Source organism: Hermetia illucens, chromosome 1 (assembly GCF_905115235.1).
Source record: "Hermetia illucens chromosome 1, iHerIll2.2.curated.20191125, whole genome shotgun sequence".
In the NCBI taxonomy this organism is placed as follows: Eukaryota; Metazoa; Arthropoda; class Insecta; order Diptera; family Stratiomyidae; genus Hermetia; species Hermetia illucens.
The window spans coordinates 134,769,547-134,787,569 of NC_051849.1; the positions used below are offsets into that span (position 1 = coordinate 134,769,547).

The 18,023-nt window shown below is 41.3% G+C and overlaps 2 protein-coding genes across 4 annotated transcripts in view; one reads left to right on the top strand and one right to left on the bottom strand.

The window, feature by feature from the left end:
• Positions 1–2,319: 2,319 nt before the first annotated feature.
• On the bottom strand, positions 2,320–3,981 carry LOC119656414 (RCC1-like G exchanging factor-like protein). Its single transcript, XM_038062799.1, has 2 exons — positions 3,791–3,981; positions 2,320–3,734 (listed from the first exon to the last, which is right to left on the bottom strand). The coding sequence occupies exons 1-2, from the start codon at positions 3,882–3,884 to the stop codon at positions 2,482–2,484; spliced, it is 1,347 nt and encodes a 448-aa protein (XP_037918727.1). The 5' UTR covers positions 3,885–3,981; the 3' UTR covers positions 2,320–2,481.
• Positions 3,982–4,264: 283 nt separating this feature from the next.
• The window catches only part of LOC119656378 (nicotinate phosphoribosyltransferase), a 75,140-nt gene continuing 61,381 nt past the window's right edge, over positions 4,265–18,023 (top strand). For all 3 annotated transcript variants that reach the window (XM_038062796.1, XM_038062797.1, XM_038062798.1), the window contains exon 1: positions 4,265–5,121. In XM_038062796.1, coding sequence (XP_037918724.1) covers positions 5,025–5,121 — 97 coding nt within the window. In that variant the 5' untranslated portion in view covers positions 4,265–5,024. The remainder of the gene's footprint in view (positions 5,122–18,023) is intronic.

An 18,023-nucleotide genomic window follows, 5' to 3' on the forward strand; every position in this document is an offset into this window, starting at 1 on the left:
GTGGTCGGAAAAATAATAGCTAAAATAATCCTGAAACGCATCAAAGAGCATTTCGAAAGCTTGACAGAGAGAAGATAGGCTGGTTTCCGCTTCGAATCCTCCTGCATTCATCACATCAACACCCTACGGATTATTTTGGAACAGTGTGCGGAATTTAGATCTGCGCTTCACTTGCTCTTCATGGCTTTCGAAAAAGCTTCTGACGGCGCGAAACAGGAGTGTATTTGACGTGCTCTACGCGAGAGGGGCATTCCGAAGAAACTAATAATTATTATCAGAGCGACATATGATGGCGCAAAATGTCACGTGTTGCATCGAGGTAAAATCTCAGAGGAACTTGAGATGGAAAGCGGATGCGGCCAGGATTGCATCTTGTCACGATATTATTCCTTTTTATTATCGAAACTTTCTTCATGCTTCCTTGTCCGGAGGACGTGGAGGAATTCAATAGACGGTAACATATTTCCCCAAAACACCTCGGCTGCTTATGATATCTATTCGCTCTCTCGCCTTCATGGTCCTTGGCCAAGTGGCTCTAGATTTTGGAAAGGGAGGCAAGTAGAGAAAGACCAACAAAATCAAGGTTTTCAGTTTGACAGTTGAGTTGACAGTTTGTTTATCCAGAAAGCATGGTTTCTGCTGGCTGTTTCTTCGTCGCTTTTTGTGTTCTTTGACAAGGATCCGCTGCAGCTTTGAGGTTGCCTATTGGTTAGTTGGTCTCTTCGCAAAAGCGTTTCCATCATGATTGTCAAGCCAACCTTATGCTCTTCTTAAAGATTTTTAATTTTTTACCGATTCTGAATCAGACTTTAGAACTTGGTGGAGGAGCATCCTTGTCGTTCTCGTCTCTTTCGCTAAATCCGAGTTCCACCATGCTATTTTACCTTTCTTTGGCATCTTGAGTGGACTGGTCTTTACAAAAGCTGCTCTCATGCTAGCTGTAATCATCTGGGTTGTTTTCTCAATTCCAGCAATGAATTGCATGCGTCTCCCCTTACAACTATCCATGGATCTTGTATGAGGTACAATATGCATGTCTTGCAACTATTGATCTGACGGCTTATAAGTGCAGTCATCACTTTACAATGCTGAAAATTTATTTGAGAGGTATAACACCTCATCTCCGATTCAGATGAAGATGCCGTCGGCTGCACGTCCCTTGCGATGGGTTTAGGACCCAACACTTGTAATATGACGGTCTCAAGCCCGTAGTAGAGCCAACAGTAATTTGTTCACAAACCTTAATATTTGCAATATTTGCAGCCATTTGAGCCGAAGAGTTGGGTTCGTCAGAAGCCAGCAGCTGCTTTAGTTTGCCCTTAGCCATGGACGTTCCTGAAACAGGCAGCTTTCCCGAGAACGGTTATTAATCCTATAATAACCCCCAACCCGGAGGACCAGTTGGTTTATTTTTTTTTCGTTTTTACTGAAGAGAGGCCCTTTCATTCTTCCCCGTATGTAGTTGTTCGTTAAAAAGGAAAGATGAAAAGCAATTCCCAAGTGGACTCGGAGATAGGATTTAATAACAGAGCTGTCAGTGTTGGGTTAACAAGATACCAATCCATACTTTTTTTACCCTGTACAATGCAGCAGCATCTATGGTCAATGAAAATATGTACTTCCGTCCCAGGGACTTTCTCGCCAAAAAAGTGAGATTAGCCGTGTTCACGCTTAATTGGAATTTCAAATAATGTCAACCTTAAGGAGCTATGGCGGGGAATTAAAATCCGCTCGTATATTCCGCAGGCGCTTTTAGCCTGCTTTGAAATTGATGGAAAGGAACCCTCATGCACCAACAAAAAAAAATGCATGTGTATGAAATCGACATTTTTCGTACTTGAAGTACCGAACAACTAGGTTTAAGGTAGTTTTAGTTTCTAATCATCTTTTGTTCTCTAGCAGTATTATTCTATTAAGGGGAAGTCGCGCCGCGTCCTCAAAGAACAATTGCGCTCTTTTTACTAGTTATAGTGTACCTATTAATCATAGTATCTCAAGCAAGCCGATAACCGTTAGGAATTTTAGTATATTCACTACTTCCAAATCTTTCAACTCTGCATCTGGTATTAAGTGTTCTCCCATATGCCTCGACCTACTTTGCACAAGTGCCGGATACTGTCCCAGGACGTATATAGAGGCTTCACCTCTCCTCTCTAGCAGTAAGTCGTACATATTATGCGCAGCATTATTTTGCACACGCCTCGGAAGCCCAACTCCTTTACTGAAAATACTTTCTTTGCTGATGACAGTAAAACATCCTCCGAAAATGAAAAAAAATGTGAATACTTTAACCCACTCCATTTGGCATAAATAAACAAGTTTTGGAATTCACAAATTATATTTGCAACTGAAGTCATTATTCAGGAGGGTCACCCCCGTTCCGCTGGATTACAACTATCGTAACTTATCGCTAAATGAACGCATGAGATATGAACAACTCATGCATTTGGCTTTAATCCCTATCACACGTCAATTTTGTTTCTACATGAATGGTTTACACAAGGCTAGACAATGGTCCACGCCACAAGCTACTTTCTTGATTTTAGCGTTAACAGCCGTTTTGAACGGGAAGTACTGATCCTTTTTATGACCTAAGCCCAAGCAGCCAAAACGGTTTTTGCCCCACATGAACAAATCGCCTTCCGAATTCACTGCCCCCATGTGGAAAACGCCGCTGCAGATCGACACAACTTTGCTGTCCATGTGGAAATCGGTCCGACCGAACAAAGGCGGGGGGATATGTCTAGGTTGGCTCGATTGCTCAACGTTAGGACCAAACCCTAGGATTCCGTAGCCCCAGGTGAATACGTCCCCTTCGTCGTTCAACGCCATGCACACTGAACCGCCCGCAGCGACATCTATAATTTTACCTAGCCCTTTAGTGATTTTCAGGTGCCTGGGGACACTGATTTGGGTCGGGGCATCCTCAGATTCCGACAGTTGTCCATACTCGGAGTTGCCCCAGCCAAACACTTCTCCTGCGGCATTCACGGCCAGCACGCAGTCTGCTCGCGAAGATACCTTGACTATCTTCTCGCCTTTAATGTCGCCTTCCACCTGTTGAGGTTCACTCGTGTTGTCAAAATTGTCCAGTCCGGTCTGTCCATCCGCACCCCATCCACAAGAATAAACGTTCCCTGATCGCATCAGGAAGAGCGTATGGTCTTGTCCGCACTCAACAGATTCCACGACGTCATCATCTCCCGCGAGTTTGTCAATTCGATTAATTATGCCACTCGATTTGTAAGCCTCATCCTCGACAATTCGACGGGCACATTGGCCATACGAGTTGTTCCCTAAGGTAAATACTGCCCCGTTCTTTGCAACTACTACCAGATGAGCGCGTCCGGCGGACATGCTTTTTATCTCAAGATCATCAGGCGTCTCACCCTCCTTTCGCGGCAAATTGATCGGTGTCGGGTAGATTACTATATCCCAAGTTGAGCCTGAGGGGCGTTGTTGTAGTCCCAGTTGCCCGTCAGTGTTCATCCCTGTCCCAAACAATGTTTCACCGTCCGTGCGACGAACTGCAAACGCCGAAAATCCATATCCAGCTGCAATATCCAGCACGTCCGTGTTCTCCCCAAACTGCAGCCTAGTGGGATGATGGACCACATGCCGGTAGTAGTCTTCACTTTGCTTCACGGATGTATTCACGCCTAACGCCCCCGTTCGCGACAAACCCCAAACGTAAGTGCGTAATCTGTTGCGGGACTTGATGGGGAATTCGTGAGCTGCAAGAAGTCAGAGACTAGTTTCTGAGGTTAGGTTTCCAATTTGTGGTCGTTACTTGAAAGTGAGTCGATGTCTTGAAGCAAAACACTCCTTTTGGCTTTCGACGTGTAATTGCGTATCCACTGCGTGCTGAAAGGAAAGCGTTTCATCCTTTCGAACTTAACTGGGGCACTTCATCTGACAAGTCGGAGCCGCGCGCGATGTAAACAAAGCGTCACGATAATGAGAGTTCTCCAGATTGTCAACTATGCACTAAACTTGAGCGATTCCACTACATCTAACGAATTATTTCGCGGTATTATTTAAAAATTCGAAAAGCCCATGTTTCTAATAACTTGCCTATCCTAACGAATGTCTGTCAAAATGGAGTTGACGCGGACATCGTAGTTGATTGAAATAAAATCCCTTTTCTGAATTTTTTCGATTATCCAAGTATTTTGCCAGAGGTTGGCAATGACATCTTGTCGCTACTAGAATCGTACTGCGGTCAGCTGACGAACGACAACAAGTTTTTCAGTATTGGCATAACTGGCGTGGCGACTACTTCCAATTCCCAATTGAAGTTCGATTTGACAGTGGTTGGGATGCGATTGTCGGTGGTTCAGACAAAATAGAGTAAATGCCTGCTTTTCAATAAGTGAAGTAAAAACCCACTCACAGTTGCTCTACAAAGTTTCACCTGATCCGAAATTGAAGGCGCTGCAGTTTCAAAGAAGGTGCCCATCCCGCGCTGTTATCCTGATACGACCCATTCCGGCGTTTGCAGCGACCTTCATGCAACCTTCACTTCACGTGTGTGATCAATAAAGTGAGGAATAATCACACTAGCGGGCAGGAAGAAGCGCGCCAAGCAACTCGTCGGAGCGTATCCATTGGCAAATAGCTGCTTGGAAAAGGATGAAATGAGTGATTTCGGACGCCCGTTGCCGCCTTCCGCGCGATAATGGCTAAGGCTGTTGCTGTGACCGTCGTTACTCCGTGAGTGGCACCGTGCTATTGCTTACGGGGTCCCCGCGACTCCTGTGCAAGATTAAAAACTCCAGGCGTCAAGCGCTAGCGCTCTGAGCTGGACTGCTAACTTTGTGCCGTATAAATGGTCACAGTCAGAATCGGAGAGATCCAGTAGTGGTTTCGATTTCGCTTTCAGTTGGTCGGTACTTATCGCCGCGAGTGAGTGTTGACGGGAGTTCCATCCACGGTGCATAATTCGGCCGAGAGAATCTGACAAACTAGTGGTTTCTATAGAAAGTGAACTTCTAAGAGTTTGGTGTGCTATTGAAGTTGCGGAGATGTGCGAACGCGAATTGAGCTGCGGCGCTGAGGTTACGCGCTATGTGGGCCGGACGAGGTTTAACCAGAATGGAGTTGTACAGCCTCTACTCACAGGTATGACCTTAGGCCTTTCGTGACGTCTGTCCAGTGCACAGGTGGAAGGGGCTCAGCGAGCAAACAGAGTCGCGTGTGGGCATCTTGCTATCGCGACGATGCTACATCCAACAGCAGGCGAAGACCCACCTGCGACTCGGAACATGACTGGCGCTTTGTGCGTGTGCTGGGGATGACTGTAACTTTGCTCCAATTATGACCGCATTTTTAATGACTACAAAAACCGTATATTTGCTTTGCGAATGATTCAAGCTCTCCCACCCACTTGCAACAACCGCGGCAGCCACTATTGCTCGAATGAGCGAATTGTTTGTGCCTTGCTCCAACATTTAGCGGGCACCAACTGCACTGCACCTATTTGTGACCACTCATCAACTTTCAGAACATTTACCATTAATGACTGTTAACATGGGAAGCGTATTACCTTACACAATTTACCCAGACTCTGGGCGACTTTTCTCCCCGCTACCAAAATCCGCCTTATCTGAACCTCTAACCAAGATTAAATCTGACACACTTCTGTGCTCTTGAACGTTTCGCGAAATCTTTGACCTTGCGTTGCTCTCTGGGATCTTGCGAAATGCTTATTTCACTGGAATAAGATAAGGAAATGAGTTCTTTTCATATTGGACGATGGACGTTCGTTTGAGTGTTCTGATGGGAATACAACCTTCTTTCTTCCATATCAGATCTATCCACGAAAATAAAGTAGTTCGCCATTTAAAAGTTGATAAGATTAACAATTTTTGTGTTGTGGTCTTCGGAGATAACCTCTCGGCGACTATAGAACGTATGAATGGAGGCGACTACTTTACGTAGTGATATTTCCATAGAAAATGACTTGAAAGTGGTTCGTCGAAATGGAAAATTTTCCTTGAATTGCCGTTTTCATTTCTCCATATAACTTCAAATATTCATAATCTAAACGACGTCGTGCATGTTTCTGTAGTAAGCGAAGTAAGGCATTACAGGTGGTGAATATAGTTCAATGTAAATGGTTTTCTAAGATAGACTAAACGCGCTCTAGTATTTTGTGACCTGAATTCAACATGGCATGTGGGTCGTATAAAATTATAATCGCAACGAAAAGTGACCCAAAGACTATCAGACAAATTGCATTGCGTCCGATTAAAGATTTAGGCTCCTTCCTTTTAAGATGCGTATAATCAAGAGGCGGGGCCATCGCTTGCTAGCACCGTGTGTATGAAAGATGGCCTTTTGCTGTGCAGATGTCTGGAACTTTACATATCCAACTGGACAGGGAATCCAGAAGGATCGATACGTAAAATGAAATTAAAGCTCGAACAGGCAATATGAAGAGATATGCATAAATAGTTATGAAATCTTTCGTCAATTGTCCGAGGTTTAAAAAGCCGATGGATTATTTCCCTAAAATTCTTAATTTATATGGTTGTGTGAGAAGTGCTGAAAAAAAAATCCCCTTTTCCTCTCTTTTGAAAAAATGCCAGGTTCCGTTCATTGTCTTCATCCAAGGTTCACTGATGCGTGAAGCAATTTCATTACAAAGTTCATCATTAAATGATTGCATTTATCCGAAATTCTGAAATTACTTAGTTCTTGGCACGCCGCTGCGTTACTTGAGGTGATCATTTCACTTTTGGACAAGTCGCTCGAGATAAGTTTTGTTGTGCAACTTTAGAAAAACATCGTCTGCATATAGCAGTGGGTAGGGCACTGGACCTTGGATGTCCCTTGTGATATTGTCTATGGCACGAAATAAGAGGAAGCGCTTCCTTGATGAACATCGGCAGACAAACGAGTCAGTTTTGACATATCTGCTACACAAAATTTATTTTTTGCTTCGCTGTAGAGCCTTTTTTATATCCAGTAATACAATGTAGAGAGGGTGATGCTTTCCATGATGTTTCTCAATGAGTAATTGCGCAGAGTGTATTGTGTCAGTAGTTCCACCGCTCTAGATAATCCCAACTTAGTTCACGGTGATCTGAACGACTTCGGGAACGCATTTGTGAAGAATATGTTTAAAAATCTTCATCTTCTTCTTTTTCTTCAGCCTTTGTTCCGTTCACAAGTGGAGTCGGCGCGTCGTGATAGGTTTCGCCATTTGGCTCTATCAAATGCCTGATCTGGATGCAATCTCGAGGCTTTTAAATCCCCATCCAGCGTATCAAGTCAACGTTGTTTCTCCCGGCCTTTTGGACGTTTACCATCGACTTCGATGTTCAGACCAATTTTGACAAGTGGATTTTCATTATCGCGAATTACATGACTATACCAGCGAAGACGCCTCTCTTGCAATTTTTCCACGATCGGTGCAACCCCATATGGATCGCGGATATCCCCATTCCGGATGTGATCAAAATGTGTCACGGCATAAGTCCAACGAAACATCTTCGCCTCCATTACCGCAAAACGCCGTTCATTGTCTTTTATAGTCGGCTAACACTCAGAGCCATAGAGAGCGACAGGACGGGCGACTTTGCGGAAAATTTTAGATTTGAGACGTTCGTTGATACGTCGATCAAAAAGAATACCAGTTGTGGAACGCCACTTCATCTAGGTTGCGTCAATGCGTGAAGCAATTTCATAAGGTAGTTCTCCATTGGCTGATAGAATCGACTCGAGGTATTTTAATCGCTCAGTTCTGGGCAGGTCACTGCTGCTGAGATTGATTGCGCCTGTTTCATCTATTAGATGCTACGAAAACATCACCTGCATAAAGTAGTGTATATGGCGCTGGACGTTGGATGTCCCGTGTGATCGTGTCCATAACAAGAACAAAGAGGATCGGTGAGAGGGCACTTCCTTCATGAACACCAACAGAGACACGAAGCGGTTTTGATACACCTACTACACTTCAAACTTTAGTTTTCGGATCGTGGTAGAGCAATCACGAGCACGAGTTCTTTTGGCAGTAAGTGATGTCGCAGCATTGTAGAAATGGAGGATGGACAAATTATTGCATTGAAATCTGTTCGAAATATTCTCGCCATCCATCCGTCGTGGCTCGTTGGTCGGTAAGCAAAGTATCGTTCTTGTCATAAACGCGACAGAAGTGTTCCATATCCTGTGTGCTTTCGTGTCGGGTTTTGACAAGTCGTTACAGATCTTTCTCGCCATCCCGAGTGTCCACTTTATCGTAAAGATTTTTGTAATGGGCCGCTCGGGTGACAGCGATCGCTTACTTTGCTTCCCGGTTGGCATTCTTATAAATTTGCCAATTGGCCAGCGTTTTATCGTCGAAAAACTTATGGTAGAGACGTTTCTTTTCACGGACCTTCATTTCAGCATCGTGATTCCAACGCCAAGTATCTCGGTTGATGTGCTGCTTATCTGGCTCCTCCTCCTGCCCTTTCTCGCCCACTTCTCAACAGGACCAGAGCCCTGCTGCCGCGCCAACTGGGATGGATTCCCTAGCATTTTCGAGGCTTATTATTCGATCCGATCATTTTGTTTTTAACGACATTGGATGCTTTTTCTTGCTCGGTGTGTCGCAAGACCTGTCACCAAGGGAAATAAGGTGGGATTTAGCATAGTGGAATAACTCCAACTATACTTTATTCATCTCTTTCCCTGATCTCAGCATTTTATTTTTGTTTCACTGAGGATAGTACAAAGTACATTGCCGCCTTTACCTGGGCTTGGGACCAGCATACTATGTTAATAGCATGGCGGAGTTTGTTTAAAAATCTTCATAGTGCGGGATAATAGCCGAATCGGACGGTAATTTGCATATTTCGAGGAACTGCTTTACTTTCTTCTCTATATTGAAAGGGTTATGCTTTCTTGCCAATCAGATGGGGTTCTACCCTTTTTACAATGCGATAGAAGAATTTGCAGATTTTTGGGTCCCAGCTGTTCCGCCGGGTCCTGCTGCTTTCCGTGATTTAATTACTTTGATGTTGAACATCGCCATTCCAAACCAAGTATCTCGATTAATGAAACCTTTACCAGGCTTGCTGATCCCGAGAATTGCATAAGCCGCTGAGTCAAATCAGGTTAATAAGTTCGAGCGAGCGTAATGCTGACTACTATGCCTCCTACAGTGTACTGTAGTTTACCGTTACGGTCTTGAGTGAAGTGCTCTAACACAATTCAATGCCCTGATCCAATATGGATTATTGCGTCAACGATTATTGATTTGATTGCACGCTTCTTCGGGGTTCACAATGGGGTTTTCTCCCGAAATCTCTACCATTTAATTGGCGGCGATCAGTGCGCTTCTCACGTTATTTTAATATATTCGATCTTCGTTCTACGCCTCTTTAGAAAGGTTCTTGCAAATTTTTTCATCTTACTGATGTACACACGAATTTGTGTGGGTCAGAATAATTTGCTTACGCTCTGACGCTGTGCATGCATAAGGAACTCTTGCTCATTTGTCGCCAGGACCGGGGCCTGTTCTGCGTGTAAAAATACTCTAAGCATAAGAAAGGGTAGATAATTTAAATTTAAATTAGCAAAATTCTTCGAAATAAGTGTCGACCTACTGTCGGTAATGCTCTTATAGTCATCGTGTCAAACAACTAAATTTTCTTCTCCTTCTTTAGCCTTTGTCTCCGGTTCTCTTTTATAGGCTTGATACGGGGTTTAATCATAAGTTTTTTAAATCTCACATCTATCATATCAAACCCTCGCGGTTTTGGTCGGCCTTTTGATGATTTCTACCAGCTTCAACTTTCAGGTCCAATTCAACTAATTGGTACTTATCGGCAGCATTTAACGGTCATCCCATCGAAGTCATTTCTCTCGCAATTTCTCTACAATGGGGACAACCATTGTCTCTGATAGATAGCCTACCCTCAACAATCATAGAGAGTGACAGGGAGCACAATGCTGCTTTTAGTTTTTGGATTTGAGATGGTCCTTGATGCGCCGATCGCAAAGCGGGCCACTCCATCTAAGTTGCTTTGGTGTCTGAAGCCTTTCGCAATTCACCATTGGCTGAACTTCAATTTGTGATACTTATATTGCTCTGTTCACGGAAAGTAGTTGTTCTTGTAGATCATGCTATATGAGATGACCGTTCTAAATAGGCGACTAACGGTTTCGTCCAGGGCAGAGGCACCCCACCTGTGCCTTGGGAGTAACATGACCGAAGATAAAAATTGCTCCCTTTAATGTAATCGCAAACGCGACATGGGTGAGAATTATATTTAGCTTAAGAGTGTTAATAATTTAAGCCTAAGCTAGGCCAAAGTTAAATTGTTGTTTGGGATATGAGGGATCCTAAGTCCACATCTACTCGATGTCGGACCGGACCAAATGGAGAGCAACTTTCTCTCAATATTTTTACCATTCTATCATACTTTTTTACGAGGCGCTAAGAATTATTTGCAAAAAGCACGCGATTAAACGCTTTCTCTAAATAGAAGGTGGCAATATATGTAGATAGGGCAATGCTTCTCATGTTGTTTCGTCATAAGTAACCGGGCAGCATGTCTCGTCAGTGGTTCCGCAGGTCTTGACAAACCCGGCTTAGTTCATAATAGAGTTAACGACATAGCGAATGCAATTGTCAAGAATATGCTGAAAAATGTTCATGGTATGAGATAACAACTGAATCGGGGGATAATTTGAAATGTCGGCGGTTCTGGGAGCAACTAATAATTTTTATCATGTGTTGCATCGAGGCTGAATCTCAGAAGAACTTAAAATCTCTAGCGGAGTCCGGTAAGGATACATCTTGTCACCGATAATTTTTCCTCTCGCTCTCGGTGACATCCTTCGTGCTACCTTGGCTGGAGGAGGTGGCACCGAAGTCGATGTAGCTCAACGCATTAACAGTGCTAATGCTCCTTCGCTGTTTTGCCCAGAATTTGTAAATTTAACTGTTTCAACATTTATATCAAGTTCAAACTGTTCTGCGTCAGTGTTGTCTCTTTGCTACTATATGGTAGTAGTATATGAAAAGTCTTTCATCAGCTCATGTGTGCATGGTGTAATCGGAGTACTCTGGCTTAAGAAAATAACCAATGAAGAACATGGACGACGTGAGGGTCAGGTACCTGTGGTGGACGTGTTGGTCATAAAGCGAAAGTGGCAGTGGATAGACCACAGATTAAGGACCAAAAACTCTCTTTAATTAGGTGCAGACTATCTCTAAGGCTCTAGTTATAGCCTCGCCAGGAAATTGAAAGAAATTGTTAAATAAATGAGAAACGGAATTTTAAGATGCCGAAATTACAACACGTACGAGGAAATGGCTTTCCTAGCCAGGGAAGACATGTTTAGAGGTTTTTGGTTCGAAATAGTAAATTCGTATATGTAGATTAGTATCCACACAAGACAAACTTTTTTAAAATTATCTTCTATAGCATGTTGAAAAATTTCGTGATTATCTTTCTGGAAAGCTATAACCATTCAGGATCATGAACAATACTTCTACACATTTCAAATTACTTCACCACCTTCACCACCTTATGAGGTTCACCATTTGATCTTTGAATTCATCCTCTTGAATTGCACCGAATTTTTCACGGGTACTCATTTCCATTATCATTTGTTATATTCACTTTAAAGTCATCGCGAAGCAAACATAGAAGATGAATAATTGTATTCTTGTCCAAAACTCTACTAATCTTAAGTGTGAACAGTTATCAGCCGTAATTTTCAATTGAAAAGTGCAAATATTTTTCTGTCATTGAATTTCAGAAACCCGAAGTGTTATATATTTTCTAGTTTTATCAATTTATAGTACTTATCATGCTTATGTAATCGAAAACGGTTAATGCCATGGTTGTATAATTCATACCATTCATTTGAAATATTTGATATCTCCAAGTGCAAACTAAAGTTAAGCTTAGCAAACCGGGAACATATGCACAAGTCATTGATCAAGATACCTACATGGTATCTACAGTAACAAAACTAGTCGAAAAAGCAAATCACATCATACTTTCTCATTGCCTTAAAAAATCCAATATGTAAATTGACCTCAAATGCTATTTCCAGCGGTATTACTCAGGAAAATAATGAAGGAAATGCTTTTATTTATATACCATCCGTTTTCTCTGGATTTGTTGAGTGATTTTTGGTGATCTGCGCTAAAGACGTCACTTGCTTTAAACTTAAAAGCCTGGGAAGTTGACAAAAGTTGCCCCATTATGTTAGCTTTCGAATGGCATGTCAAAATGATGGACTTAATTATGGAAAATTTACGCTATTTTCTCATGGCTAGCAACTGGTTTCCGGAATATGCCCACGCTACTCGACAAAGGTATCGTCGGTTCCTAGAATGCCCACTTTCTGCAACTCGCGGGATGTAAGGTGAGCAACAAGCAAGCGATGTGAGAGACGTTAACGCTCGACTCATCCACGATAACCAGCAGCTGCAGAAGAGGAAGAAATACTTCACCACGGTATATTCTGATATGGACAGTTCCTTCAAGTAGAAGAAACAGCCTATTCCTGAGAATCCGTGACCTTTCCCAGTGAGTGGAAGCATCCGAAGTAATCTCAGAACGCATCAAGAAACGTCTTGAAAGCTGGACCAACGCTGATTTCCATTTGGCACCATCCTTCATTGACCGCCTTTTGGAAAAGTACACGGAGTTTAGATCTCCGCTTCACTTCTTCTTCATCTATTTCGTGAATCGTATCTTGCGCGCTCTACGCAAGCGGGTCACTCCCAAGAAACTAAATGCAATCATCAGAGCGATATATAATGATCCTCATGTTACCTTGTTTGGAGTTCAATGTTCCATGGCATTTTTCCTCTCACTGGGTTATAGACCTTGGCTAAATGGCTCTGGATTTGAAAAGAGAGGCAAGTAGAGTCGGACTGAAAATAAACATCAACAAATTCAAAGTTCGCACTTTCGTACTAAATAGTACTTTTATATGATCGTACTTAGGTTCAAGCATTTTGTAGCAAATTAAAGCACAGCACATTAAAGTATCATTTTTATCATGCTTTAGTCAATAAATATAAAGCTATATGCAGCGAAACGTTGCCTGTTCAACGTTTCGGTCATTTTGTTATTTAGCAGAAGGTTATATTGCCAAATATAAACTTCGTTTTGATTTCTGCTGAAAAGTACCTTTGTTATCAAAAAGTACTAAGAGATGAGAAAAATTACTAAGGCAATGATACAATTTAAAAGGTACTAAATTTTCTACTTTTGGTACTGATAAGTCAACCCTGTTAGATCCCTTTGTTACCTTGTCTAAAATCTGGAAACACAGTTATCTTAACATTAAGATCAAATTGAGACTGTTGTGTGCTAATGATGTTTCCGTGTTGCTAAATGGGATTAGCACATAGAAATTAACCCCAACTGTTATTCGCCTTCGTCAGGCGCATTTCGGCGGGCAAGTACGATGGTAAATGGCAACCATATAAGACTTGACTAATTTAAATTTTAACTTTTACCTTTCCGTCCACCCTGTATATTAAATATTTCGTACTATTAATTTTAAGGTGATACTCACATTCTAGGTAATATAATAATCGTTGGCGCAAAAATTCAATTGGATCAGGGCCTTGAAGTGTGTTAGAGCACTTCATTTAAGACCGTAACGGTACACTACAGGATTATAGTACCCTATGGGAGACAATGTGGTCAGTATTGCGCTCGCCCGAGATTATTACCCTGATTTGACTCAGATACTCATTCACAGCTGAGTCGACTGGTATCTGACGTCAAATCACGATACAAATCACACTGCCACCAGTGAGCTTTGAACGGCGACTTTTCGTATGACAGCCTTGTACTTTAACCATTCAGCTAGACACCTAGATGTTATTCTGGTCCCAAACACTGATAAAGAAAGAGCGGTTGAGGTAATGTACTTAGTACAACCCTCAGTAAAATAAAAATAAAATGCTGAGATCACTGAAAGAGATAAATAAAATTTAGAAGAAGTTACCCTACTATTATAAATCCTATCTGCTTTCTCTTGGTGAAAGTTTCCGACAGGTCGACCAGCCCTCGGAAAAGTCATTTACGCGTGTGTCACAAACACATATCTAGTACGCATTGCAACAATACCTCGACCTGGAGGAAGTCGTATGCTAGATCAAATTACCTCTATCAGGATCTAAAGAGCAAAAATTCGAAGTATTTCCAATATATCAAACCCCCTTCGTATCTATGTCAGTGTTCATCTAAGAAGCACTCTCTATCTCTTCAAACCTCTTTGTTCTTGTTACGGACACTTCCAAACGGGGCATCCGATGTCCAGCGCCCTACACATTGCTCTATGCAGCGCCTCACAGCAAACGGAAATCGATCAACTTGCCCAAAAATCAAATGATCGCCTTCTGCAACTTTTGATAACCGAACCCAATGAAGCAGACACTATCAGTGACAGCGATCTACCTAGAACTGAGTGATTTAAATATCTCGGGGTAATCTATCAGCAAACGGCGTACTGTGCTATGAAATTGTTTCATCCATCAGAACAACTTGGATTGAGTTACGTTTCAAAATTGACGATCTTCTGGGACGACCTATGAAAGAAAACCTCAAATCCAAAATCTACTATAGTGTTATTCGAATTGTCCCTCTTTACAGTTTTAAATTCTGGCTGACAACCAAAGACAATGAAGGGCACCTCTCCGTAATGGATATCAATTGGGGAAACCGGAAGCTTAACGCTTCAAATATAATAGGTTTCGTGTTTCTCTATGTGAGGAGCATAACGCAGTTCTTCATTGGCTGACAGCATTGACCTGAGATGCGAAGAATTTAACTTACAACAGATATAAACAAGTCGGAATACCGGAAGCTCGCGCTTTGGGTATAAAGGTTTTGTGTCTTCTGTAAGAAACTTAAACGCACATTTTTCTGTCTCTATATAGCTACAAATCCAACATAATCCTTCCTATTTTTCCAAACTACAAGACATACGTATATATTACAGCCATAGATTACCCTAAACAAACAAACTGCCTATTTCCGAATACTAAACTTATATACATATGCACGTATGTATATAAATTGATCGTATCCATATTTCCGATTTACTTCGTGCACAAATATATCTATCTGGATCAGACACTACCCGCAAACTTCATTAGTACGCATATACTATATACCCACATACACACACTTGTTTGGAGTGATTGATATTCATATTCAAATGATTAAACAAGTCGGGAAACCGGAAGCTGGACGCTTCAGGTACGAAAGGTTTTGTGTATTTCTTAGTCCGTAGCACGTAATATATCCATATATTATGTGAGAGTATCCACTTTCGGGTGATATTGACATTCATAGTCTTCAATTTTCAAAGAAGCAACAAATTTGAGGTATTATAACTTTGTTAGTAATAGTGCGATTTTCACCACCATTTGATAAGATCATGCTCTTTATTATAGCCTATATCAGAGCAAAATTTCATGGTACTAGGATGAACTTAAGGGGGGTTTCTAACCAATTACAAAAAATTGTAGCAATATACTATTATTAACTTTATTTAAACAGATATCGGCATGGAAGGTACTTCGGAGCCCAGGCACCATATAGTGGCAGCCTCCTGATTTTTTTCAGATTTTTCGGTTTGATAGTTTCTGAAAATGGCCCCCTTAAAGAAGTGATCACTTTCAACCCCCCGCGCTCCCCACCCTTCCAACGAATGTCAAAACTAAGATCGGCTTTGAAAAGTACTAATCGAGACCTTTAATTTGATACCTCACATGACTATATTTGATGAAAAAAAATTTTACACCCCCTTTTGCATGTATGGGGACCCCCCCTTAAATTCAACGTAAAAGGATGTAATTCACTGTATGCGTGAGCGTTCACAGTTCCCACCATTCTACCAAATTTGGTGTCAATCGCTATAACCGTCTCCGAGAAAAATGCGTGTGACGGACAGACAGACAGACAGACTGTAAACCGATTTTAATAAGGTTTTGTGTTTACACAAAACCTTAAAAACTAAAACAATATAATTCTTTGCGAGCCCATCCATATGAACTCCCTTCGGTGTGGTATTGACGAATTGATATATGATGATGGCGTCATACAGTTTGTAGAATGCACGAAACTCACGAAAAATGGCAAAGTTTCACCCCCTATAACTTTGTTAATAATAATTGGATTTTCTTCAGACTTGACCATGTTGTGAACTATGTTATCCCTTATCCCCACACCAAATTTTATACTTCTAGGATGAACACAAGGGAGGTTGCCGGGTAAATTTCTAAAATATGGAAATATGCTATTAATATCTTTATTTGTGAAGATATCGAACCGGATGTAAAAGAGGCTTAGATTTCGTAGAAAAGCACCACTATGATTTTTTTCAGATTTTTCGGTTGGATAGGTTCTGAAAACGAGACCTGTTACCTGTTGTGGGTCATATTTTAAGCCTCTACGTTTCACACGATATCAAACATGGAACCAATTTCGAAAAGTACTAGTTGAGCCCCCCTTAAACTTAACACAAAATGACGCCACTTGCTGTATGTAAAAGGAACAACAGATCACACATTCTCACCAATTTTCGTGGCAATCGGTCCAGCCGTTTCCGAATAAATCGGGTGTGACAGACAGGCAGACATCGACTCGATTCTAATAAGATTTTGTTTCACACAAAACCTTAAAAAGGGCTGGGGAGAAGTAGATTCTTCAAAAATGGAATTTTAATATTTCATTCGAATGTCAATTATTCTCGTTAATTACGACGTCAGCATCTTATTTGTATGGCTTAGGATGCGGTAAATTCGCGCGAAATTGCTAAGTTTGAACTGCTATAACATTGGCGATAATGGCTAGATTACCTTGAAATTTGGCATGTGTATGTAAAATTGGTCTTCTATGCTGGTGCGAAGTAGTAAGGGGGGTTTTTCAGTAAATTTCTAAAAGTTAGTAATATACTATCAGTAAGTTTATTTGAGCAGATATTGGAATGGGACATATTTTGAGGCCTAGATTTCATTTAAGTGCTGCCCTGATTTGTTTTGGAATTTTAGGTTGGGTGGTTTTCGAAAATGAATCCTGTCTCACTTTAAGTGCGTACATTTTGACTCCTCACTCGCGCACTTTGCAATTCACGACTGAACTAATATCAGTTGCAGAAAGTGCTAATCGAGACCTTTCATTTGACAACGACTGTATCCGGTGAAAAAAATGTTTGAATCCCCACTTTACATGTATGGGGAACCCCCCTTTATACTCCACCTAAATTTATGCCACTCGCTGTATGTGTGGGATTTGATAGTTCCCATCTGTCCACCAAATTCGTTCGGATCGGTTTAGCGGTTTTGGAGAAAAGTGCGTGTGACAGACAGACAGTGAATCGATTTTAATAAGGTTTTGTTTTACACCTTTGTTTTACACTTTTGAGACCTAGATGTATAGAGGAATCATCATGTTTTTTTTATATTTTTCGGTTGGGTAGTTTCTGAGGATGGATTCTTAGTACTTTTTATTACTCCCCTCCTCCGACTGAATTCACAGTGCCAAAAAAATCCCCTTTCAAGTTCGCATTACAAACGATCTCTGAGGAATGTGCGGACACACAGACAGACAACGAACCGATTTTAATAAAGCTTTACCTGATCCAAAATCTTAAAAAAACACTTTCGTCTTATTTTTTTTCTAAATTTTTACTTGTTAAGAATATTGTATACTTTGAAATATTTAGTGACGACAATTAGTCATCACGTTAACGACACGTGATTTAAAAAGCTTCCTATTTTTCTTACAATAAAATTTTATATCAGTTTACTTTTGAATGAAATCAGAGTGTAATATTTCACCTGACGCTCAGTCCGTCATCTGCGTGATAACAAACTGATTGTTTGCTTATCGTTAAATTAATAAATCTTATGTTGATATAAAGCAATTAGACATTGGTCTAAAAATTATAAATTTAGTGGTATTCTCAACCATTTTGTGTAAAAACAAACAAATTTTTCTTTTAACGCTGAATAGTGAGTTTTTTATTCCTCATATATCGGCATTTCA